The sequence below is a fragment of the Macaca thibetana genome, chromosome 6, assembly GCF_024542745.1.
Source record: "Macaca thibetana thibetana isolate TM-01 chromosome 6, ASM2454274v1, whole genome shotgun sequence".
NCBI classification, from domain to species: domain Eukaryota; kingdom Metazoa; phylum Chordata; class Mammalia; order Primates; family Cercopithecidae; genus Macaca; species Macaca thibetana.
The window spans coordinates 84,814,145-84,839,761 of NC_065583.1; the positions used below are offsets into that span (position 1 = coordinate 84,814,145).

The following is a 25,617-nucleotide window of genomic DNA, read 5'->3' on the forward strand; positions in this document are numbered from 1 at the left end:
GGCATGGTGGTGTGCCCCTATAGTTCCAGCTACTCAGGAGACTGAGGTGGGAGGATCACTTGCACCCAGGAGGTTAAGGTTGCAGCAAGCTGTGATCATGCCACTACACTCCAGGCTGGAAGACAGAGCGAGACCCTGCCTCAAAAGAAAAAAAAATAAAAGATTTTTAATTTTTTAAGATTAAGCTTGACATAATAGAGACAGCTAACATTAATTATAGATTATGTAATGTATATTTTGAAAGCAATTTATAAATCAATGTAAATTTAAATACTAAATTTAAAAAATGATAATTTTAGATTAAAATTTTAAATGAATGCTAAATGACATTTGTAAGAACTTAGATGTGGATAGTGTATTTCTAGATATTTGTAATGTTCTCTGAAGATGATTCAAGATGAGGTCATATAATCCTTTGATAGTACTAATTTATAGTGACACATCACCTGGGATAGGAAACTACAGGGATAGCACAGTAATACGAAAGACAGAATACAAAAGTAGGTTGGTAATTTTAAACAAGGGCAATTTAATAATAATGGAGTTGGGGTAGCTCTTCAAGGTATTAAAGAATATTAATGGCTGGGTGCAGTGGCTCACACCTGTAATCCCAGCACTTTGGGAGGCCGAGGCGGGTGGATCACAAGGTCAGGAGATTGAGACCATCCTGGCTAACACGGTGAAACCCCATCTCTACTAAAAATACAAAAAATTAGCTGAGTGTGGTGGCGGGCACCTGTAGTCCCAGCTACTCAGGAGGCTGAGGCAGGAGAATGGCGTGAACCTGGGAGGCGGAGCTTGCAGTGAGCCGAGATTGTGCCACTGTACTCCAGCCTCGGCAACAAAGTGAGACTCTGTCTCAAGAAAAAAAAAAAAAAAAAAGAATATTGGCACACAAACATTAGTGGAGAGAATTTTGAAAATGTTCCCTTTTTAATTCCCTTCCCTGAAATATTCTCAAGAGACAGAGCTTGAGATAGAGTAACTTTAGGGAGAGGGTTTACAAGGCAGCTGCTGCCAGCTCTTCGGAACAAACTGGACAATCCCACTAGAGGAAATTATTTTATTTTTAATTCTGAAATTCAAAAAAATAATTTGAAGAATAAATCCCAAATAGAGCTCAAGAAAGGTTTGTCAATAAAATGGTACCCCACAAGACTCAAATTTCACACACACACAAAAAAAACTTGAGAAAGCATCCGAAATAACCAGTATGTTTTTATGTTCATTTAGTATAATCTTTCATTTTTATATTTATTTTTAAATGACCAGAACTGTAAGACCAGTTTAGCAAGAAATTAATAATTTATATTCTCATTTCAATGTAGAGAAATGTACTTAGAGAAATATTTTCAATTAAAAAACTCAATCAATATAGGATCAAAAACAAAAACAAAACTGGCCACGGGCATGGTGGCACATTCCTATAATCCCAGCACTTTGGGAGGCCCAGGTGGAAGGATTGCTTCAGCCCAGGAATTTGAGACCAGCTTGGGCAACACAGTGAGACCCTGTCTCTACAAAATCAAAACAAAACAACAATTAGCTGGGCATGGTGGTGTGCCTCTGTAGCCCCAGCTACTCAAGAGGCCGAGATGGGAGCATCGCTTGAGTCCAGGAGGTTGAGGCTGCAGTGAGCGTAATCACACCACTATACTCCAGCCTGGGTGACGGAGCAAGATCCTGTCTCAAAACAAAGCAAAACAAAACAAAACAACTCTAGGTGACTCCACTTTTCTAGATAATCTAAAACCATGTAGATGATGTGTAAGGTAAATATTGGAAGGAAGGCTGAGTTTTCAAAGACCCCCATAAATTAGGAAGAAAATGTTTACTTCCATAATTAAAACTTCTTAGCATATATAACTCATCGTCAACAATTAGTCTACATTTGTTTTGCTTTGCAGCACAATCAACTTAAATTAGCACTCACTCAATTAGCATTCTTCATACCTTGGTTTCTGTGGGATTCATACTGGAAGACTTGCTGGTCACACCAGAGGAAGCTGATACCTAGAAAGGAAAGAAAGAAATAGAAAGTTTGATTCTATTTAACCTACAGTCTACATGGTCCTTCAGCTCCTCTTAACCACACTGCCTTGGCCCTTTACCTTGGTTTTACCCAGTTTAGAGCACAAAAATCTAGTAGGAGGTGGTGTCCAGTAGTGAAAGCCTTTGTAACTAGATCAAATAGGTTCAAAATTTGGATCTGCTATTTACTAAACAATCTCGGATAAAATACTTAAATTTTATAATCTCCAGTTTCCCAACTTCAATTTTCTTTAGTAGTTAACAACTACCTTGTAAGTTTATTATAAGAATGACTCCCTGGCACATAATGACTGCTCAGTAAATATTATTATAATTACTGTTTATGTTATTTTCAGGAAAAACATGGACTTTGCAACTAAACAAAATTTTGTTCAAGCCCCAGCTCTGTCAATTATAAGCTCTGTGACTCCTGAGCTTTAGTTTTCCAGGTCCACTTACATATAAAGGCCAGTAACATCTATTTGCAGGGTTGTATTTGAAATAGTGTGGCAAAACGTCTGGCAAATTGTAGGTGCTCATTAAATTGCCAGTGTGTTATTCCTAATACATAAGATAGAAGGACAAAACTCCCAGAAATAGACTTGGGTGGATGCGAACTGTCCTTTCAGTGTCACGTAAGAAAGAGAAGGTGGAGACAAGGTTGCAGGAGGAATTCTGCTGCGTTATCTGTCTCATCTAGGCTCTTCCTTAGAAGGCAAGAGGTGATGAATAGTAACTATTCAAGAAACACCCTTCCTCGAGATGCTTGCCATGGTGCAATCGGCCTCTGTGATCCAGTCACCTAAGTACTGGGACGTGCGTGTGGATACTTGTATGGCTTGGAGTACTATTCTAGTACTTAACTTGTATTATACTGGTTAATATTAAACAGATAATTATCATCTTTGCAAACTCCTACCCAGACTCATTTAAACTTCCTTAACATTTAAGCCCGTTAGGTTTTAGAACCCAGGGATTCCATCTGGCATGAGCTGCCTTCTGAAGTAACTGACTGTCAGTAAACAGCTGCTACACTGCCAACACCACCCAGGGAAGCCTATAGGATGAACCTCACTCTGTCTCTGATGCCTGGCCCAAAGCCACTTCAGAGGCTGAGTCACAGGGCAGCATGACCCCATCCCTGCTTCTCCCTCACCTTCCCCCACCCCCAATACACTACCATTGAAGGTGATTGTATGAAACCCACTGTAGCCTATGGCCCATGAATAAAATCACCTTCCCCACAAACCTCAGTTAATGTAGAACACGCTGATGCTTGTAGTTAAACTATGATAATTTACAGATAGAAATACAAAGCTTTAGTATACTTATTTTTCAAAAATAATCATATAAACATAACTATTCCTGAGAACCCTTAGGCACCAACCGGACACCCCCTTCAACCAAAATACACACACACACACACAGACACACACACACACACACACACACACAAGCCCCAGTCATTGTAGCAGGGCATGGAAGGGCCCCTCTCACATTCTTTTTGGTGTTGAAAACTGGAAGATGTACCAAGGTAGATTTTCCCTCTATCAAATTAATGGATAAATATATGAATATCTGTATTTTTCCTTGAAAATATTTTTAAAATGTTATGGGGATTAATGTCCCTGTGTTTATATAATTCTATCCTTCCACAATTGGAATTGGTTGTACAAACTTCTATTCAAACTCAAGAAATTCCATTTAGCTGCACTCCATTCCTTTAATGATTCCCCTCAACCATGCAACACCAACACAGAAACCAAACACTCTACATGAAAGTGCTTCTGAAGCTGAAAATCTTTAGGTAGACATAAAACTTATTTTCCACACATCCAAATGTATTAAATCATTCCTAAAATCACATTGCCCTGAATTGTCCAGCCTGCCTTGTTACTTTATTAAACAATAAAGTGATCCTCAAATTCCAGAAAGGAGAAAACTTTCAGAGGGCCCCCATGAACAGAAAATCTCTATACAGAATAGCTGAAAATCAGCAATGGCGCAGGGTATAGTGGGAATTCAGCTGAGGGCCTTGGCCCCTGTTGGCAGCACAGATTCCTGCATGAAAGTTTTCTTCCCTCACTAAGGCACTAACCATTTTAAAACTGAAATATGAAAGCTGCTTCATGGGAGCTGGAAGTACGGAATATGCCCTTTCGATTATTAACCCATTCGATTCTGGCTACAGCTTGTTCAATTTTTATTCTCTCTGTAAAGACAAGCAACTTTCAATATTTGTAATCTCTGGTGAAGGACTGAATACACTTTCATGGTATATTCTTCTGCATTGTTTGAATTTCATATCATTGATGTGGATAACGTTTAAAATAAAAATTGTGAAGGGTTAATCCATAGCTCTTCAAAGAGAAAGCACCTTAGTGACAAGGTTTAATACAAGCTTTAATATACAGGCTTTAAACAGATGAGAAAAATGGAATCTCATGTCCAAGATTTTACCAGAGGTCATTGGCTCCCCAAGTGTTTACCCAGAATATAGTCTGTGCCAGGTGCTGTGTCAGGTGCTGGGGACACAGAGGTAAAACCAGTAGGCATGTCCCTGCCCTTAGGAAAGCTATAGCCTAGTCAAAGATGGCATTAGTAAAATAATCACTCCAATAATTACTTGCTACAAAGGAAAGTTACAGGGTTCCATGAGAATATAGATGAGGGAACCATAGCTAGTTCAGGAGTTAGTTGAGACAGGCAGTTCTGAGAACGTGACCAGTTATGCGGTGACAGGAGGATAAGGAGGGATCGCTCAGGCTGGAAAGGAGCACTCTCTGCACGAGGACCCTCCAAACTGTGTACGCCAGGCCTGGGAGCTTGGCCATCTGACTTCTAACCCAGGGTCCCTCTACTGCAGTGCCTGCCTCTTGGCTGGTCCTCCTAATATCAATGGGCTGCCAATTTTAAAGCACAACCATCAGTGCTCATATACACCAAAATACCTCTAAAGAATTAATACTGTAAATCAGAGTATAAGGTGCTGCTATCAAAATACTACCCCTCCCAAATGACCCATGTACCTATCTTAATATCCTGAATATTGGTACTCATTTATAAACTTGAATTAAGGCACAAATCAGAGTGACAAGAAGCAGAGAAAAGTTCCTTAATAGAAACCACTCTCCACTTACCCACCTATTCAACAATTGTTATTTAAAAAGCAATGTACAGATGGGTGCAGTCGCTCACACCTGTAATCCCAACACTTTGGGAGGCTGAGATGGGAGGACTGCTTGAGTCCAGAAGTTGGAGACCAGCCTGGGCAATATTGTGAGACTGTGTCTCTACAAAAAAATTAAAAATTAGCTGAGGGTGGTGGCATGTGCCTGTAGTCCCAGCTACTTGGGAGGCTAAGGTGAGAGGCTCACTTAACTGTCTTATGAGATTGGATGGGATTAGGGAGGGTTTTGAGCTTCCCAGCAGGTCCTGGCAAGTGGGCCAGGATGGAGGGTAAGGGCTTCTGTAGAAGCTGGAGGAGGGGGGACTCCTAGAATGCGGGCTTGTCCATTGTGCCACTACATGTAGCTGATGGAACAATCATTCCCTCAGCTCCTTACTTCTTTGTCTACCACACATTAGAGTCCCTTCACGTCTTCCTGGCCTCCTGCCAGGCACCTCCCACTGGATTACAGGAATCCTCTCTGCCTCCCCTCCAGCCATTCAGCCTCCCCGTGGTCTCTCCCCTTGACCCCAGCTGGCTTGGCTCAGAACTTGCACAGAGTGGGGCATCGGATGCATCAGAATTCTTTCTCCTCATGCCAGACCTTCCTTCCCTTCTCCACCCCATCACTGGCAGCACTCCCATATCCTCCCACCTGCAACACTACTTGCGCTTCACACCTGAATCTGCCTTTGTTTGTTGAGGGTTACTAAGAACATCATGCTGCGTGCATGTTCCCTCCTCCTCCACTTGACAATCCATTGGCATTTTCACTTTGAGTCACTGACTGTTCTCTCCTTGTTGGCTGCTGTGGCCTCAGGGGCCCTAGGTTCCCTCCCTATACCTCTGACTTGTTTTCTTCTGGAAGCCTCTTCCACGTGCTCCATTCTTCTCTGTACTCTTTTTTTTTAACTTTCAGGCTGAGGGGTGTACGTGTAAGCTTGTTAAACAGGTAAACCACGTGTCATGGGGGTTTGGTGGACAGATGATTTCATTGCCCAGGAGATAAGCACAGTACCTGATAGGCAGTTTTTTAATCCTTACCCTCCTCCCTCCCTCCAGTGTTCTTTAATATTCAGTCTCTGCCTTTTCTCTGATATTGTTGCTCCCCCTGAATGTTGATTTCTCCCCATGACTTTAAGTATCTCTTATTTGGGGAGCAATTCTTCAAACCTTATCAGCAACTTTACTTTACGACCAGACTGCATTATTTTGCCTTAAAGAGAGGAAGCCAAGAAAGATAGATATAGGCCCAAATTCCCGCTCCAATGCTTATTAGCACAAATTAACTAACTTCTTGGAGCCTCTGTATTTCCTCATCTGTAAAATGGGGGTAAAACCATGAAGCTGCTCTCAGGAAATCACCTGGCCTTGACTCACCCATTAATTTAGTGCAGTTCCAGTCCTTATCACCATTACATCCTTTCTACTGCTACCCTACTCCAGGTCTAATCACCTATCACCCACACCTGGATAGAAACCCCCTTCTAATAGTTTCCATCTAATAGTTGCCATTCGTACCCTTATTTGTCTCTCAATCCTTTCTTTCTATGGCTGACTAATCTTTCTAAAATAAATGTCTGCCATGTTTCCACACTGATGAAATATCAGTAAGTCCAGACAAAGTCTAATGCCTTCTGCCTGATTTTTAGATTCTCCATTATTTGACCTCTCTCACCATGGCTGCACATCGAGTCTCCCCTCTAGCCATGAAGGTGTCCTTACCATTTCACCAGCATCACATCAGGCAGCATAACACACAGGTTAAAAGAGATAGAGTGGATTCTAGTCTCAAGAACATGGTGGAATCCAGCTGACATTTAATGCACATGCAGCCTTGAGCAAGTTGCTTAACTTCTCTGTGCCTCAGTTTCCTCATATGTAAAACTGAAATAGTAACAATTCTTATCTGGTTCAATTGTTTTGATAACTGTTTTATGGATAAGTTAATGCATGTGAACCAGTAACTGCTTGGCAAGTGATAAGTGCTGGGCAAATGGCAGTTATTGTTATCATCATCACCATCATATTCCCTTCCACTTCTGAGCCTTGCAACTTGCCATTCCCCCTGCCTAGAAGCGTCTTCCCTGCCCAAGTCCTATCTTCCCTACCCTTGAAGATTTAGCTCAAGATACACTATTTGCATCTGCTTTAGCTCTTCTTATCTTCTCAACTCTTGTGTTGGTATTTCTCACTTTAACACTGAACCATGTATTCTGAGTTGGAGGGTTACTGAGTTCCTTTCTAAGTGTACATTATGTCTTATCAACGAAGCTATAAATTCATCAAGAGGCAGAGGTCATTTCTACTCCTCAGAGTGCCTATACAGTAGCAGAGAGGGGCTCAAAAATCACCGTTGATTCACATTTTTGTTTCCATTTTCCAGCTGTCAATTAAAGTCTAATTTAAACGAGAATAAAATACAGTTTTAATATTTTAAGTTTTTTTTTTAAGCTGGAATCAAGAACATACTTAATAAATCAGAAGACTTAAGTTCTGATTTAAGCATCCGGATGGCTGCTAAGTAGCCAGGACTCCACGGGAGGTCAATTAGGCCTGCAGAGCATCTAGTTTCTTATCATGGGAATACCATGCACCCTACAGGGTTATTGTGAGAGTCAAATTAGATACCAAATGTTACAGCAATTTAGGCAAACCACAAAACAAATACAAAACATTTTCTCAATTAAAAAATCTGACAAATCAATAACTAATTTTTAACTTTTACAAATAGCTCTGCTAGATGTACAAGAAAAAAACCAAATAATTTGTCCCGAGTCATGATCAGATTCTTATGTAATAACACATCTCAAATATTGAAATAAAGACAATCATGGATGAAAAAAAATCCTTTCCTCACAACATTTATAAAACAGCCAAATGTGAACTCCATGAGGGCAGAGTCCAGGCCTGTTTGAGTTACCACCCATCCCCATCCCCATCCCCAGAGCCTCAACATAGTAGTTGCTTAACAAGTATCTGAGATAAATGTATGAATTTGTGCATGAATAAACACAAAAGTATTAATTGATGGCACAAAACCAACATTGTCTGAGTTTTATTATTTGATCATCAGAAATTCTGTTGATAGCACAGGTCAGAAAACTGATTAGAATAACACAATTTAAACATTAGGTCATTCACATTATTATTGTCACCAAGTAGGAGTTGTACAAGTTAAAAAAAAAACACATATACGCAAATTCCTGAGCTGCTTCCTGTAAGACACCTGCAACAAAACAAGGCTACTCATGAGGTTTTCTAAGGAAGACATGGACATTCTTTAAACACCTTTTATAGGTCTATTGAATACAGGCTTCCATTTTTCTGTAATGATGGATTATTCACTTCAGGAAATGAATATTCAGATGTCTGTTGTTTGCCATGCTGTCACACCATGACATACATTCTTACGATCCCTTTAATTATGAAGTATAATAATGGTGCTTTTAAAGAGACCTGCAATAGAGTCATCTAACAAGGTATAGTGTTTATGATAACAGAAAGTGTGATTCTGATGAGAGATAAACAATGGATCATCTATGAATGAAGTTCAGCTGTCTCTTTTGGGGAGAATATGGCGTTGTGCTAGCAGATCTAGTTACAGTGCCAACTTATATCTCAGAACATAGAATTTGACAAGTTTGATTGTGGTAAGATCTTAGGTACAATACAATGCTACAGGCGGTCAGAAGAGGGAGGCTATTTCTGAGGTGCCGGTTTGGAAGATGGTTAGGAAAGGCTTCATAGACAAGGCAGGGACCATTTATTGGATGCTTATTGCAGTGTCATCTACAGGGAGGCGGGGACTTACAGAATCTTCCAAATACCAGGAACTGTGACAGGTGCTCTACGTATCTGATTTCAATATATCTTCATAAAATCTTGATAGGTAAACATTATTATCTCCATTTTATCAATGAGAAAACTGATGCTTAGAAAAGTTAAATAACTTATCTAAGATTACACAGTTAAGAAGGGGCAGAGCCCGAATTTGAACACAGATATGACAACAATGCCTATGAACTTTTTGCTGTAACAAGTTGACTGCCCTCATTTCAAATATTAAAACAAAATATTTTGATTTTACAAAATGTGTAGATAGAGGCTGGATCAGGCAGGCATTCCAAGTGAGCAAAACAGCTTGTGCAAGATTTAGGGGTAGGAAAGTACCAGAGATACTCAGTCTAGAATGCAACCGGTTACATGAAGTTGAATGCAAAATACTAGAGATTTTGGACTATTAGGGAGAAACTGAAGATAACTATAGCTTGGCAAAGCAGGCTGTACATTCATAAAACATATTACAAGGAAACAGTTTAGTTAAAAATAAAGAGCTCTACTTGTTCTGGGGAGTGGAGAGCACTCTAATGCAACAAGTGGGCAGACCTCAAAATAAACATACAAACGTTCCCTAGCAATTGCGACAATAGTCACAGCTGATCTGTGATCTAAATCCAAGCTAAAAGGACACCTAGCCATATTCTCTGAGTGTCTGATTATGAGCTCTGATACCAGACCACCCCAAGAACTTAGAAAAAAATCCACATAAGGCATGAAGTTGAGCTTCCAGTTCTACAAGGCAACTGCTTCATTTTCATTGCTTTCTAAACTCTAGTTTTCCAGTGCTTTTTTATGGGATAATAATTTTGTAAGTAAGGAGAAGAGCAAGCCACACAGCCTAGGTCAGTCACCAAAGAATAGAAAAGCAGATTTTTTTCCTGAAGTTGTATTCCTGTCTCTAGGGGTTCCAGTTGCTTCTTTTGACACATGAAATAATTCCATCTATGTCTAATCTCTGGCTGCCCAAGATAAAGCAAAACAGGGGAGTCAGGTCCAGAAAATGCAGCCTACTTTCTGCTTCTTGTCCCTCCCCTAGAGAAGGTTTGACAGGTGAGGATTTACATAAGCCTGTGAATCAAGCAATTTCTGTTAACAGGCACTACAGGAGCCATGAGGAAGACTGTACTTGACTAGCCATGTGACTTGGAGCTCTTAACCTTTCTTGCACTCCTTTTCTTTATTTGTAAAATCTGTTGGCCTTGAGAATCCTTTAGTTCTGCAATTCTAATATTATATGCTATTCTTTAGTGAAGGGCATTAAATAATGTGCTTAAGGACAGATGTTCAGTTGGGAAACAGGGTTTAAGAGCATGGGCTCTGGAGTCCCATAGACCTGAGACCTAATTCTGGTTGCACAACTACAGGCAGGCTGCTTAATCCTTCTAAAATGTGACATTTTTAGATTCATTTAATGGCTATAAAAAAATGATAACAACTTCGTAAGATAGCAGTGAGGATTAAATGAAGGTATGTGTATAGGTGCATGGTTTGGTGCCTGGCACATGGTACATCAACAGACAGCAGTGATTTTTATTATTTTATGAATGCCAACAGCTTCGAAAGAATCTTTGCTTGGACTCAGAATGACAGAGTAATTCTGAATTCTGTGCTGACCACTGTGTGTGTGTGTTTTGGTTTTTTTTTTTTTTTTTTTTTTTTTTTGCACAGAATCTTGCTCTGTTATCCAGCTGGAGTGCAGTGGCATGATCTCGGCTCACTGCAACCTCCACCACCTGGGTTCACGCAATTCTCCTGTCTCAGCCTCCTGAGTAGCTGGGACTACAGGTGCACCGCACCACACCCAGCTAATTTTTGTATTTTTAGTAGAGATGGGGTTTTATCATATTGGTCAGGCTGGTCTCAAACTCCCAACCTCAGGTGATCCACCTGCCTCAGCCTCCCAAAGTGCTGGGATTTACAGGTGTGAGCCACCATGCCCAGCCTGAGCACTAGTTTGAGAAGTTACACATATCATATTAATCTTGCTTATCTTCCTCAAAGAAAAGAACCTGCACAACATTATTTTACATTGTGGCATTTTCTTTGGATTCAAATGCATGGTTGGTTTAGGTCCATGTTCCAGTCAAATAAAGAGGAATCTTGGTAGCAAGAGCACATACTTGTAACAACCCTGACAGATTAAGAGCTTATCTAAAGCATATATGGTTATTGATGATATGATTATGGTATAAGAACGAGAAATTCTGGCCAGGCACGGTGGCTTACACCTGTAATCCCAGCACTCTGGGAGGCCGAGGCGGGTGGATCATCAGGTCAGGAGATGGTGACCTTCCTGACTAACACAGTGAAACCCCGTCTCTACTAAAAATACAAAATGCACCTGTAGTCCCAGTTACTCGGGAGGCTGAGGCAGGAGAACCACTTGAACCCAGGAGGCAGAGGTTGCAGTGAGTCAAGATCGCGCCACTGCACTCCAGCTGGGTGACAGAGTGAGACTCCTTCTCAAAAAAAAAAAAAAAAAAAAAATGAGAAATTCTGAGCTCTGCTGAACAATTATCCCAGAAGCCTTTCTACTTCCTTCCACAGGGCATTCATTCCTTAGGTGTAAACCAAACAGAGAGCAGTTTTTGTAGTGGCTCTGTGAAAGGACCACCATTTTCTACAGTCTATTGTTGTACATTAGTGCTTTACTCCTGGTGACAATCTCTGTCTCTTCACACTTACATTTGGTTAAAAGAAAGGATCGCATAAGATATTAGGATAAATTTGCAAAATGACTCTTCAAAATTACGTTCCAGCCAGCTTAAAATAAGATTTTTGATGCTAATATTGCTATCCCAGGTTACTGAAGAACCTAAATGTTCCCTAAAAAGACTGGGACAAAAGCATACCTGCTTGTCCCGAAGCACCTCAAGAATACTTGTCCTCTTTAGTCTTATGTACCTAAACCCCAGGAACACTGATACTTGTGACTTTCTGTTTCTCTGTAGCCCCGTCCTTTCTTGCACCACAAGGAAATAGTAATATGTTGTAGACATTATCAATCCCAATATTGCTATCATTTTATAGGCAGATATTCTGGAACTAATATTAGGGGAACCCCTAATGTTGCACACATTATACACCCAGTATACAGCCCGGCTGCTAGGGTATTTTTAAAAACAGGATGCCATTTTCAAATGGTCAAGTAATTAAATATTCAGAAAATAATATATGTCTATTTCTGTAGATCAGGAGTCTAAAAAGCAAATGAAAACATGTATAGGGTGATGTGAATACTATCAGACCATTATGAAGATCAGGCCAGTATGAATATCATAAGGCCAGTATGATGATAAGATAAGCATGTGACAAGCTAGTACATGTACTCCCCAACTTAAAGGCTTTCAAACATTTTAAACACGTAGTTCAGGTCTAACAAAATTAGTCTGTGTTCTAATAAAAGAACCCCCTTTTGTTCCAGACATGAAAATACTGAATAAAATTTAACATAAAAAATAAAATACATAGGTAAGCTTTAAAGAAGAGAAATTCCCAAGTAACCTAAAGGGGAGGGAACTCGTAGTCCTCTGGTGAGCAAGGCTGAGAGAGAATGACTCACGGGGATATCAGAAACAGATATAACAGCTGGGAACTAGGAATTGAATTCTCTAAATGAGAAAGGAATCCTGGCTACAGGCCCTGTGTTGAGTTACTAGCTTAAAGCCAGGAGCTACTCAGAACTGATCATCCACAAACATAAGCCTTGACAACTGCCCACCTGTCCAGAACAATAGCAAGGAAGTTTTCTTTCTGGCTGGAGCCATGAGTGTAAAAATGTACAACGCCTGAGAAAAATAAATTTCAAACCTGTGACATTGGGCACTCAAGGACCAAATTTATTCCTGTAGAGTAGAAGCACTAAGCCAAGATATTAATGCCGTTGAAATCTGAATGACCGCAGGCAGCAACATACTAAAAACCACTTGGTAGAGGCAGATCTACAACATAGGAGAAAAAGGACCCTCATGGAAAACAGTCTTCATTGAAGATGAATTTCAAGTCACATTTTTAAAACCTAATCAGGAAGTAAAATAGCATGCGAGAGAGTCAGTGTTACAAATATGGGAGAAATTTTACTTCAAGAATTAAAGACAGGCTGGGTGCAGCGGTTCACACCTGTAATCCCAGAACTTGTCTATCCTCTTTTGCACCTTGGGTTGAGTAGTGAAGAAAGAAACAGAGGTGAAGAAGGAGGCCGAGGCAGGTGAATCAGTTGAGCCCAGGAATTCAAGACCAGCCTGGGAAACATGATAAAACCTGGTCTCTACCAAAAATACAAAAATGAGCCAGGCATGGTGGCTCTCACCTGTGGTCCTAGCTACTTGGGAGGCTGAGAGGTAGGAAGATCACCTGATCCCAGGAGATCAAGGCTTCAGTGAGCTGTGATCATGCCACTGCACTCCAGCCTGAGTGACAGGCCAAGCTCCTGTCTCAAAGAAAAAAATAACTAAAACAATAGAAAAATGTGAAGGAGACTTTTAACAAATTTAAAAAATAAAAGACACAAAAGAAAAAATAAAAAACCCAAATCAAAAATAGGTGAAAATACAAACTACACGTAACTGCATAGAAACTTAAGTGACTGGAAGATAGATCTGAGGCCTTTACTCAGAATATAGCACAGAAAAATAAAGAGATGGGACATATGAAAGATAAGAATCCTGAGAAACAAAAATGCTGGTTACCAGTTTCAGTTCCCTGATGCAGACTCAGCTCTCTAAACCTGACATATCTTTTAAAATAAAACACTATAAAATGATGCATGTCTACAAGCAGGAGGCACTGTTTTAAACATATTGTTAGCATGAGAATACTTACATTCAGGGACTCTGATGATTATTAGCCATAGTAATGGAGTCCTGTAAAAGGGTTTCATTTTCCCTACTGGATACAAACAGAATTTTCTACATTCACAATAAGGAAAAAGCATACGTAACTGAAAAATGTGTAAGTGATTCTATTGCCTGCTACCTTTCCTGGCCACTCTGTTAGTGTAGTTAATAAGGAAACAGTATGTGCAGGAGGCTGAGCTCCCGATTTCTTGGTGGGAACAGTACTCACAGCTCACAGTTTCCCCAACAACTCTATCCTAGGCAACTCTGGAGGCCCTGAGGTGTGGCCTCGGTCTTTGACTCTTAAGTCACTTGTGTGGGGAACCTCAGCCCATTACAGAGTTCAGGGAGTATGCTTGCATACTGAGCGCTTCAATCTGTTATGGCAACTTTGATTGAAATGTGAGTGGTCTATGACCTTGCTCAGGCTCCAAACGTGGACCATGAACATCAGTTGGTTTAGTTCATGAAAGACCTTCTCTGTGAAGATTTATTGGATCATGAGGTCAAGAGATCGAGACCATCCTGACCAACATGGTGAAATCCCGTCTCTGCTAAAAACACAATATATAGCCAGAAGTGGTGGTGCGTGCCTGCAGTCCTGGCTATTCAGGAAGCTCAGGCAGGAGAATTGCTTGAACCCAGGAGGTGGAGGCTGCAGTGAGCCGAGATTGTGCCACTGCACTCCAGCCCAGGTGACACAGTGAGACTGTCTCAAAAAAAAAAAAAAAAAAAAAAAGAAGTTAACCAAAGTTAACACACTCAATAAAAGCAGACTCAAAATCCTTTTTTCTAACATATAAAATATCTTCCCCAAATAAAGTTAAATGTTAGTTTTTTTTAAAAAAACAGAGTGTTGTAAAGGCATCTGTAGGAAAACGAATGGCAACAAAACAGACTAAACAACAACTTTGAAACCAAGGTGTGCTAACCATTCCTGTGAGAGGAACCAGGGAAAATGACAAAAGATGAGTAAACTGTGTGTGAAGTTTTTCTCCTCTAGCTAAGGAGATGTATTTACCAGGCGGCAGCTGTCAAATAGAAAATTGGAAACTAGATTGAGAAAAATGAGTCATTAGAAAGAATTCAGGGGCAGGTTATTCTGATTGTTGATGAACCTGTCTTTGTACTTTTGCACCTCGGGGTGAGTGGTGAAGAAAGAGACAGAAATATGAGCAGCAGAAACGCATAACCCTCAGAGCTTGCCTGGAGGACTGACAACACACACCCAATCAGTTGTGGCAGCTCCAGTTAAACTGTGTAGAGCCCCAGGACAAAATGAAAATCGCAGGTGTTACTGACACCTGATGGAAATCCAGTCTGTTTACAAGGGAAGAGTAGCAAAAACATCTCATCAGAATGTCCTAGAATTAACCAGAACTCTCAATCCCACAAAAAAGCACATGCAAAGGTGTGCAACAGAAATGGGAGTGTCTCAGGGGAAAGCACGGGAAGAAGAGACTGACTGGGAGCTGGAAGTATTTCACACTTACGAGCAGTCCTGCCTTAACTGACTGTGCCCCACCAGAATAACATCTCAGTCACTAGGATCTGCAGCTGTTGGCATTTTCTGCTTTAGCCTTGCCTCCTGGTTGCAGGTTTCCTTTAAGGAAATCATATTTCTACTGTATATTCCCAGAAAAACAGGCTCCCAAACAACCTCAACCCTCTTCCTTTAACCTTTCACTCCGCTTTTACAGCATCGTGATAGCAGGGCCATTTAACACTTTTCACATTGCCCTTTATATTTGTTATGTGTGCCATACCTCTGTATGCCTAGCATCATGTACAGCTGATTGCAGAAACTCCAGAAAAAAAAAAAAGAAAGAAAGAAAAAAGGGTTCCTTGCTCATATTTTTTTTTGATTATCCACTCTATAATTTTTAGACAAAGCACAAATAGATATTAAACTTCAAACACTCTACTTGTAGATCCTAGAGAATAAAAATGAGTATTATTTTATCATTTCTACGTAACCAGGAATAATCTATATTAATGTAACAGCATCTTAGGGCTCTATTCATATTAAGATAAAACTAATCTTTTTTTCAATCCAATAAATATTGAGCAATTACTATGTGGAAGACACGAAGTAGATGTTATAGGGGAGTCTGTCTTTAAGGGGCTCATGGTATAGTAAAAGTTTGCATTCTGAGAGAGGAAATCACTGTAGCAAAATGAGAATTTAGTGTGTGATAACTTTTCATGCACTGAAGCTCATTCTTTGAAAAGTGTTCATGGCAAGCTGTTCAATATGTCCTGAAAAACAATACAGAGTGGTAGTTCTTGTTTTCTTAATCTGTAAAATGAGCATAATAGGAGCATCTACCTCATAGTTACATTATCATCACAGCACATAAGGGTTCCGTATGTGCTTAGAATATAGTGTTTTCAGTAAACGTAGCTGTTACTATTAATGTGTTACAGCCACATTAGAACTATTAATACAAATATTAATATTAGAGCTATTAATACTCTTTTCTAATACAGATTATACTAATCTATTCTTTTACTAGAACCTATTACAGTCGCCTTTTAATAATCTATTATTATTGCTTAGGGTAGACAATAGAGTACTATAGCACATGGGTCCAACAATATCACCTTGCTAATAGTATGATTACACACAGTTTCTGCCCATATCGCAATGTTCAAATAAACAGATTTACTCAGAAGCCATCAGGTCTTAGGAGATGTAAAGTGGCCTTAAAAATTGGAAATCATGTGACTGGGTAATTATTTTTATGGTTTTCCATCAAAATGGTATGGCTCAATTCTTTTCTTTCTTTTCTTTTTTTTTTTTTTTTTTTTTTTTGACACAGGGTCTCATCGCTGTTTCAGGCTGGAGTGCAGCAGCACAATCACAGCTCACTATAATTTCAACCTCCCAGGCTCAATTGATCCTCCCACCTTAGCCTTCCAAGTAGCTGGGGCCACATAGGTGCATGCCACCATGCCTGTCTAATTTTTAAATTTTTTGTAGAGACAGGGTCTTGTTATGTTGCTCAGGCTGGTCTCAAACTCCTGGCCTCAAGTGATCCTCCCTCCTCGGCCTTCCAAAGTGCTGGGATTACAGGCATTAGCCACCATGCCTAGCCATTTTTAATATCTTTTACCCAATTAAAAAAAATTGGAGGTAGTACCCAACCAATTTAAATGCATGAAAGTGCTTTCGGTCACACTCTGACATTCAGTGGGAGCAAAGAGCTCTATCTAATTCAGAATTGTCACCCAAAATGCCAACAGTATGCTTTTTGAGAAACATTAAGATGACATTTTTAAGTCAAGAGCATCCACAGAGAAAAAATAAAATGCAATGTTTGTGAAAACCTCCTGTAATTTTCTAGTATGCAGATTGCTAATTCAATGTATCAGAAACACTACGCAGTATGTTCTTATGAGGTTAGACACACCTGTGCTAAAACAGATATCTCAGATTCGTATGATCTCCAAATTGAGGGAATTATAAAGTATAATGAAAGAGGAGATACAAAGATATATATGAACATAGGAGAACATGGGTTGGGTTATGGAGTTTTTATTTGAATAGGACTGATTAAGATAGTCCATATTTTGAGAAAAAGTAACATGTTTCCACCTAAGAAGCAGTGATCACTTAAAGTCAACTGTGATTATAAACAATGAATAAAAACATAAATACTCAGCTGATTTTAAGAAGTTATCCAAATGAAAAGAAAATGTTTTCTTTTTCTTTTTGGTTTCACTCTTTCAAACTGTTATTTTACGTACTATCTTTTATGTTTTCACTGCAGGAGAGATGTTATACTCAGTCAATTCTACCAGAGAATAATCAAGGAACCAAAACTCCCCACTAATTCTATATAATCAACTATTCTCATGCACTGGGACTCTTCTTTCAAAGCATCTGAACTGAACCACAGCCAATATGTATACTTGAATGTGCTACTTCATAAACACTGTTTCACAGTCTACAAAGCATGCTGATTTGTAATAGACACCAGGAGTCCTTGCTACACACACACGGGATCCCTAGTCAGCCCCATTGCTATAGGTGGCTTATTCCTTCTCCATCAGTCTACAGATGTGGCCCTTCCTTGTTCAGCAAGATTTTGCTAAATTTCACTACTTCATTTTAATCCTATGCTGCCTCCTAGAACCCAAGCAGCACACCCTCCCCACCATATTCCCAGCAACTCGACATTCCTTTTAGATACTGAAAAACCAGTGCGCAAAAGTCGAATTCATTCATCAGAAAGAAGCAATCTATATTAATATAAACTCTATTACTGATTAGGAAATAGACTTTCCCCTTTTGAACAGTAGATGCCACTCCTTGTTGAGCTTCCCTGCAATGCAGAGGTTTTTACCTCTGAAAAACATGTGAAACAGCAGGAACTTTCCAGAGCTGCTGATTAAGCATTTCTGTCATTCTGATGCATAGGTGGTTTCCTAGAAAATTAAAGAGGCCCCAAAGTCCCGATCCTTAGGAAAGCTGCCTAAACTCTCTGCCTCGTTTTCTGAAGCTGTACAATGGGAATAAAGAACTTGCCCCCTGTTTGTGTGTGCGTGGAGAATGCCGGGTCCCTAACCATACAGAAGAGATAGTTAAATCTCTGTGAAAACACTTCGTATTCTTAAAACATAGACACAAAGTAACCCTCAGTGATGTTATACTACAACAGTCTCAGGTTGTGTAAAGGAAATGGAACCAAAACAGGTTACAACACTTGCCACGCCACACCCAGCATGTATCAGGTACGCAGAAAGGTCAGAGTGAGCTCACGCTCTAAAACGGAGGTCATCACAGGGTGGCGGCAGGGCTGGGGAGGAGGAGGGCTATCTCCAACCCTAGAGATAAAGGTGCCAAACCAAATTGACATAGCTACTGCTTTCCTTCTTTCGGCACTTGTCCCAGGCCACACAAATCCCGTTTTGTAACCCTACGCGTCCGGTCACCAGATACATTCCCGGAGGAAGGGGCAGTAACAGTGTTATCGACAGAGAGGAGGAGCCGCCAAGAAACACAGTTAAACTCAGAACGCACAGTATTGCCTGGGTCGCGATAGTAGGAAGAGCGCATGTCCAGAGCCTGGGGAGTCCGCGGCAGGGTCCAGGCCCCAGACACGCAGGGCCGGACGCTGGGGGACACAAACCGCTCGACCCGGGAGTACGCGCGGCCTGGAGCAAAGCGGCGGAAGACAGTACTCACTCTGCGTGGACTCAAGACCCTGGAAACCTCGGCTTGGTTTTCAAGAGGTCTGCATTCCTGGCTGGGCTCGGCTCCCGCGGTTTCTGCTTGGAGCCCCAGCCCAGCTCTCTGAGTGAGACCGGGCGGGGCGGTCCCGGGAAGGCGACGCAGGATGCTCCCCGCCCCCCCTGCCCGGCGGCCCCGCCCCAGGAGCCCGGGATGCGTGGGGAGGGAGGTACCGTTCTGTGGACTCGTCATGCGCCTGGCATCTGGGGACTGGCTCACTCAATAACGCAGCCTGTGATGCGGACCACGTGCTGTGTGGGCTGCGCACCGCCGGCTGATGACAGGTTACCGCTCCCTCGGCTGTCACCCTGTGACTACCAGAATAAGGGAACGATGGTGGGTGCACTTCGCAAATACGCTCCCCCGAAGATCTCTTTTGAAACTATAAAGTGGATTAATAATGACTACAACCAGGGATTTGCAAATGTAGTTAAAACTGTGTAATGGATTTCTTTAAAGAGTAGTTTAACAGTGCGAATTCTACCGGATTACTTTATATTATATTACAAACTTCAAAATTAATAAGAATAGATTTGAAGCCATTGAATACAATATTAATTCATGAGTCTATACTGATGTAAATAAATGAATGAATAAATAAATAGAGGAGTTAAGCCACTCTTTCATATAGAAGGTCAACTAATAAATATTGAATGAATGATAGAGTCGGAGAAAATAATTATAAAAATTTAAAAAATAAATGAAAAGCCGTACACCAACCACATTATAGGCTCTGAACCCTAAACTTGGGGTGTGAGTGAAGGAGATGGTGGTGGTCACTGTTTGAGGAACAGAGACCTCAGGACAGGCTGGACAGTGCTGTGTTGAGTCATGACAAGTGATGGCCAGTGGCATGAAAAAGGTGAACTCATCCACACAGCTTTGTACCCCACCAGGCAGCCAAGGCAAGTAGGGCCCTCTGATGTCCCCTTCAGGGTACTCCTCACAGCCACCTTATTTTTTTTCTTTTATTTCTGTCAAAAATGTAGTGAAATAACAGCCCTTCCAACTTTAAGATTCTAACATTTCCAGAGCAGAACACCCCATCCTTATAATTTTTTTTTTTTGAGATGGGAGTCTTGCTCTGTGGCCCAGACTGGAGTGCAGTCACGTGATCTCAGCTCACTGCAAACTCCGTCTCCTGGGTTCAAGCAATACTTCTGCCTCAGCCTCCTGAGTAGCTGGGATTACAGAGGCACACCACCACACCTGGCTAATTTTTGTATTTTTAGTAGAGACAGGGTTTCACCATGTTGGCCAGGCTGGTCTCGAACTCCTGACCTGAAGTGATCTGCCCACCTCAGCCTCCCAAAGTGCTGGGATTACAGGCATGAGCCACCACGCCCGGACTTAGAATTCTTCTTGATGGAAGTATAGCTTATATATCCCTTTTTGTTGTTGTTGTTGATCATTAGTATTGTTATTCCTTTTTAAAAATAAACTAAAACTCAGCTCATCTAGGTTTCACTGACATTAATTTCTCCTGCGACAAAAACAGCACAGGGTGACTAATTTGGGCCACACCCCATAGGGATGGGCCCTGGGCCCCACAGCTTTCAGAGTTAGGCAGCTCAATGATGCCTATCTCTGAATGTATTTCTGTGCTCCTGAAGAGTACAGATGAGTAATCACATGGTTATAAAACAAATTTTCTGGCAGGGCATGGTAGCTCACTCCTGTAATCCCAGCACTTTGGGAGGTCGAGGCGGGTGGATCAACTGAGCTCAGGAGTTCGAGACCAGCCTGGGCAACATGGTGAAACCCTGTCTCTACTAAAAATACTAAAATTAGCTGTGTGTGATGGTGTGTGCCTGTAATTCCAGCTACTCGGGTGGCTTCAGGCAGGATTATCGCTTGAACCCAGAAGGTGGAGGTTGCAGTGAGCTGAGATCACACCACTGCACTCCTCCCTGGGCAACAGCGAGACCCTGTCTCAAAAAAAAAAAAAAAAAAAAAAAAAGAAAGAAAGAAATTCGGAACATTCTTCCGCTGTAAGTCAGGTGGCAAGGGGCTCCTTTCCTTAGAGTGAAGGGAAACAATGTTGTTCCACTGCTGTGCTGTGGCCATCACAATCCCTGAGGGTGTCCTTCCTGCCAGTGTGGTTCTCAAATCATCTGCATCTGAAACTCCTGGGAATGCCTATTAAATATATGAAATCCTGGGCTCTTCCCCACCCTGGTGAATCAGAATTTCTTGGCTTGGAACCTGAAAATCTGCATTTTAACCAGATTCTCCAATTGATGTTTAGGTTATGGGTAACCTAAACTACCCACATTCAGCACTATTCAGTCTCCTGGCTACTCAAAATGTGGTTGCCAAAGCAGCGGCAGCACATCAACTGGAAGCTTGTTAGAAAAGCAGAATCTCATCCTCATCCCGGACTTCCTAAATCAGAATCTTCATTTTATTTTTATTTTTATTTTTATTTTTTTTGAGACGGAGTCTCGCTCTGTCGCCCAGACTGGAGTGCAGTGGCCGGATCTCAGCTCACTGCAAGCTCCGCCTAGCGGGCTCAGGCCGTTCTCCTGCCTCAGCCTCCCGAGTAGCTGGGACTACAGGCGCCCGCCACCTCGCCCGGCTAGTTTTCTGTATTTTTTTAGTAGAGACGGGGTTTCACCGTGTTAGCCAGGATGGTCTCGATGTCCTGACCTCGTGATCCGCCCATCCGGCCTCCCAAAGTGCTGGGACCACAGAGAATCTTCATTTTAATAAAACCCACACTGACTCATTATGTACATTAAAAGGTGAAAATTACTGCTCTGGATCTTATTTCTCAAGCCCTGGTTATTATTTGTACATTACTTAGATAGTATTTTTTAACCTGCCATAGTTATATAATGTTTACTTAATTTAAAAGAAATAGATTTACTTTAACCTTAAATTCAGTCTCACCATAAATGAAAATAGCCATGGGATTAGGAGTTGATGTGCTAGTTTACTTTTTATAGCACATTAAAATATAAGCATAATTATTAAAAGAAAAATGCTTTCTTGTCTAATACACAGTCATCTCACAAACCACACATGGTAAGAGAGTACTGTGGGCTGATGCTGGCCCTGAATGTCAGCATACCCTCCACAGTACCTGAAGAGTTAACCCAAACCCTCACTCCTATTATGGATGAGAAAGTAAGAACCTGGGAAGAGAGCTGTGTTGCCAAAGTTAGCACAGCTATTTATGGCAGACCCAGGACCCAAATCACAAAAGTATTTCTCTGATAGGTGCTTATTCCTTCATAGATCTCCTCCTGTCTAGGCTGGGAGGAAAGTTGTTTGTACTTTCTTCTGTTTGAAAGGCCTAGTGTTGCTGAATAACCTATCATCTATAGTTTTCCTCCTATTCTATTAGGTAATTCTCCTGTTTTCCTTTCTGTCATGGATTGCTGTCATTCAGCAGGAGGCCACACATTTGAAAACCCTCACCACATATTGATAATTTCCCACCTCATCAGTCCATGCCGTCCCAAAGCAGGATCCAGAAAACTCACACCCCTAGATTCCCTTGGAGCAGGGTGAAGGCATGTGATTTACACTGGCCAATCAGATGTGCCAAACAAGAATGAGCTTGGAGGTGAGCAACGTGTGCAGGCTGTTGCCCACCAGGAAATCCATGTTATAATAGGGATTTTGAGTCTTCTGCATTGTTAGTGGCAGAGTTCTGGCACCCAGTCCTCCATGTGACAGGAGCTGAGCTGTGGTGGCAGCAGGAGAAAGCCTGATACTGTTACTGTGCATTGTTCCCACTATAAAGCTTTAGATTTCTTCTGCTGTACTTTCCTGGATTTCTCTACCAGCTACCCCCTGTTCCTTAAGAAATTTCTTTTTGGCTTAGTCAGAGTGGGTTCTAATTGGAACTAACAACTTTAACCAGTACATCTGCTTAATAGCATGGTCTTCTACAGAAACATTTCTAATGCAATTTGAACCTTGGTTTCCTCACCTGCACAGTCAGGTTGGTGAAACAGAAGTTGTCTGACAAGTCTTCCAGAAATAAAATTGCATGACTGCTTATGGATCACAACTATTTTCATATAGGCTTTAGTAAGGGTCTGTATAATTTCTGCAGCCTCATCTTCACTACTGACTTACCAAAAACTAAATTTTATGAACTAAACATTTTATAATAATTATTTTGAATTAGAAATATTTACATCACTTAAGAGCATTAGATCTTTGAAACCCAAAACTGCGTAGCACAAGGGATATTATTTGAGGGCACAAATCCTCATTTTGTAAGAATTCTCATAAAACAGTTCTACAATATACAGAAACCATTCTCTAATGCATAGCTTACACATATGCTTCAAATTAAGTACTAACTTTTTAAGACTTTAAAGTTTGATTAATAATTGTAAAATTATCACTTATTTTAAATTTCAAATTAACTATTTCCAGAATCAAGAAAACTAGCACTAGTTCTCACTCCCAATTCTATCTATTCTGTCACACCTTTTCAGAATGTGTTGGGAGAATATTATTCTGCCTGTGTGTGCCATGATAACTGTGTAATAAAAGGCTTCAAGTTATGCTATTACCCCCAGCTTTTCTAAATGATGCATGGGTATGTAATTTCTTAAGGGATAATGCTATGAGTTACAACCATTCCAATCTGGCATCAAAAGAAGAAATAAGCAATTACATTTCTTCAAAACTTTATAAAAGCAAAAAATATGAGAATGAAAGGGGTGAAGAATCAAACCCTGGAGAACTCACATTCAGAAAACTGGCAAAGGAAAGTGAGTCAGAAAAGCATCGTGAAAAAGAGAAACAGGAGACATAAGAATGGAAATGGGAGAGGATGGTGTTTTTAAATCAAAGCAAAGAATTTCAATTTGCTGTTAAATACTAAAGCAATAAACATGTGGCTAAATTATCTCTACTTCCCAGTTATGCTCTGCCCCTCCCAGCTCTTAAGACAGAACAGGGTTTGTGGGGAGATGTTCAAATTCTTTATAACTATCCCATCTCAGAAAAATAGCGTTAACTTCTACCTTAAAAAAAAAAAAAAAAAAAAAAGAAAGGGTCTGATTCTTATGATTATGTTCAAGAAAAAACTGGGTGTGGTTTTCCACAATGTACTAAACCTTCAGAAGTTTAGATAATAGCAAGTCTGGGAACATTTACAAATAACTCACTAAATCTCTTTAGGTGGGTGTTTTGCTAATGAGGTGTATCATTTTTGGAGGCATAATTAAGTGAATGCAAAATACAAGTCCTAATAACAATAAAAGTTAATCTTTTTTAGTTAGAGAATCTCTTATTTGGAGACCTGGAAACAACAGAATATGAAGACTAACAAGATCAATCATAGGAGAGGTCCATTCCCCCAGCAACTACTAAATGCCAGGGCCAGGCCTAAGTGTTAGTATTTATTTTCTTTCATTTAAGCCTCTCAACAGCTCTGACAAGAGAAGTCCAACCCTCATTTTACAGATGAAGAAACTGAAGCTCAGTGGGGCTGGACAAATAATAGTGGCAAAGAGGAAATCCAAACTCGTATTTGTTTGTGTAAGCAACTGTCTCTCACTCAGTGACCATCGATGAATGCTGTGGTGTCTCCAGCAGCAGTAAAGAATGGCTAATTAATTTTCATATAAGGAGTAAGGAAAGGATCCAGTTTCAGCTTTCTACTTATGGCTAGCCAATTTTCCCAGCACCATTTATTAAATAGGGAATCTTTTCCCCATTTCTTGTTTTTCTCAGGTTTGTCAAAGATCAGATGGCTGTAGATGTGTGGTATTATTTCTGAGGGCTATGTTCTGTTCCATTGGTCTATATATCTGTTTTGGTACCAGTACCATGCTGTTTTGGTTACTGTAGCCTTGTAGTACAGTTTGAAGTCAGGTAGCGTAATGCCTCCAGCTTTGTTCTTTTGACTTAGGATTGTCTTGGCAATGCGGGCTCTTTTTTGGTTCCATATGAACTTTAAAGCAGTTTTTTCCAATTCTGTGAAGAAAGTCATTGGTAGCTTAATGGGGATGGCATTGAATCTATAGATTACCTTGGGCAGTATGGCCATTTTCACGATATTGATTCTTCCTATCCATGAGCATGGAATGTTCTTCCATTTGTTTGTGTCCTCGTTTATTTCACTGAGCAGTGGTTTGTAGTTCTCCTTGAAGAGGTCCTTTACATCCCTTGTAAGTTAGATTCCTAGGTATTTTATTCTCTTTGAAGCAACTGTGAATGGAAGTTCATTCATGATTTGGCTCTCTGTTTGTTTGTTACTGGTGTATGAGAATGCTTGTGATTTTCGCACATTGATTTTTTATCCTGAGACTTTGCTGAATGGATTAGAGACTTAAATGTTAGACCTAAAACCATAAAAACCCTAGAAGAAAACCTAGGTAATACCATTTAGGACATAGGCATGGGCAAGGACTTCATGTCTAAAACACCAAAAACAATGGCAACAAAAGCCATAATTGACAAATGGGATCCAATTAAACTAAAGAGCTTCTGCACAGCAAAAGAAACTACCATCAGAGTGAACAGGCAACCTA

The 25,617-nt window shown here is 40.6% G+C and overlaps 1 protein-coding gene across 19 annotated transcripts in view; it reads right to left on the reverse strand.

Annotated features, from left to right (window-relative positions):
- CAST (calpastatin) overlaps window positions 1–25,617 on the reverse strand; it is a 112,789-nt gene that overhangs the window by 49,949 nt on the left and 37,223 nt on the right. For 11 of the 19 annotated variants that reach the window (XM_050795409.1, XM_050795392.1, XM_050795398.1 and 8 more), the window contains one exon: window positions 1,954–2,013. In XM_050795409.1, coding sequence (XP_050651366.1) covers window positions 1,954–1,974 — 21 coding nt within the window. In that variant the 5' untranslated portion in view covers window positions 1,975–2,013. Of the gene's footprint in view, window positions 1–1,953; window positions 2,014–19,069; window positions 19,334–25,617 lie in introns of those variants that run through there. The other 8 variants (XM_050795401.1, XM_050795393.1, XM_050795391.1 and 5 more) reach the window with 4 other exon arrangements.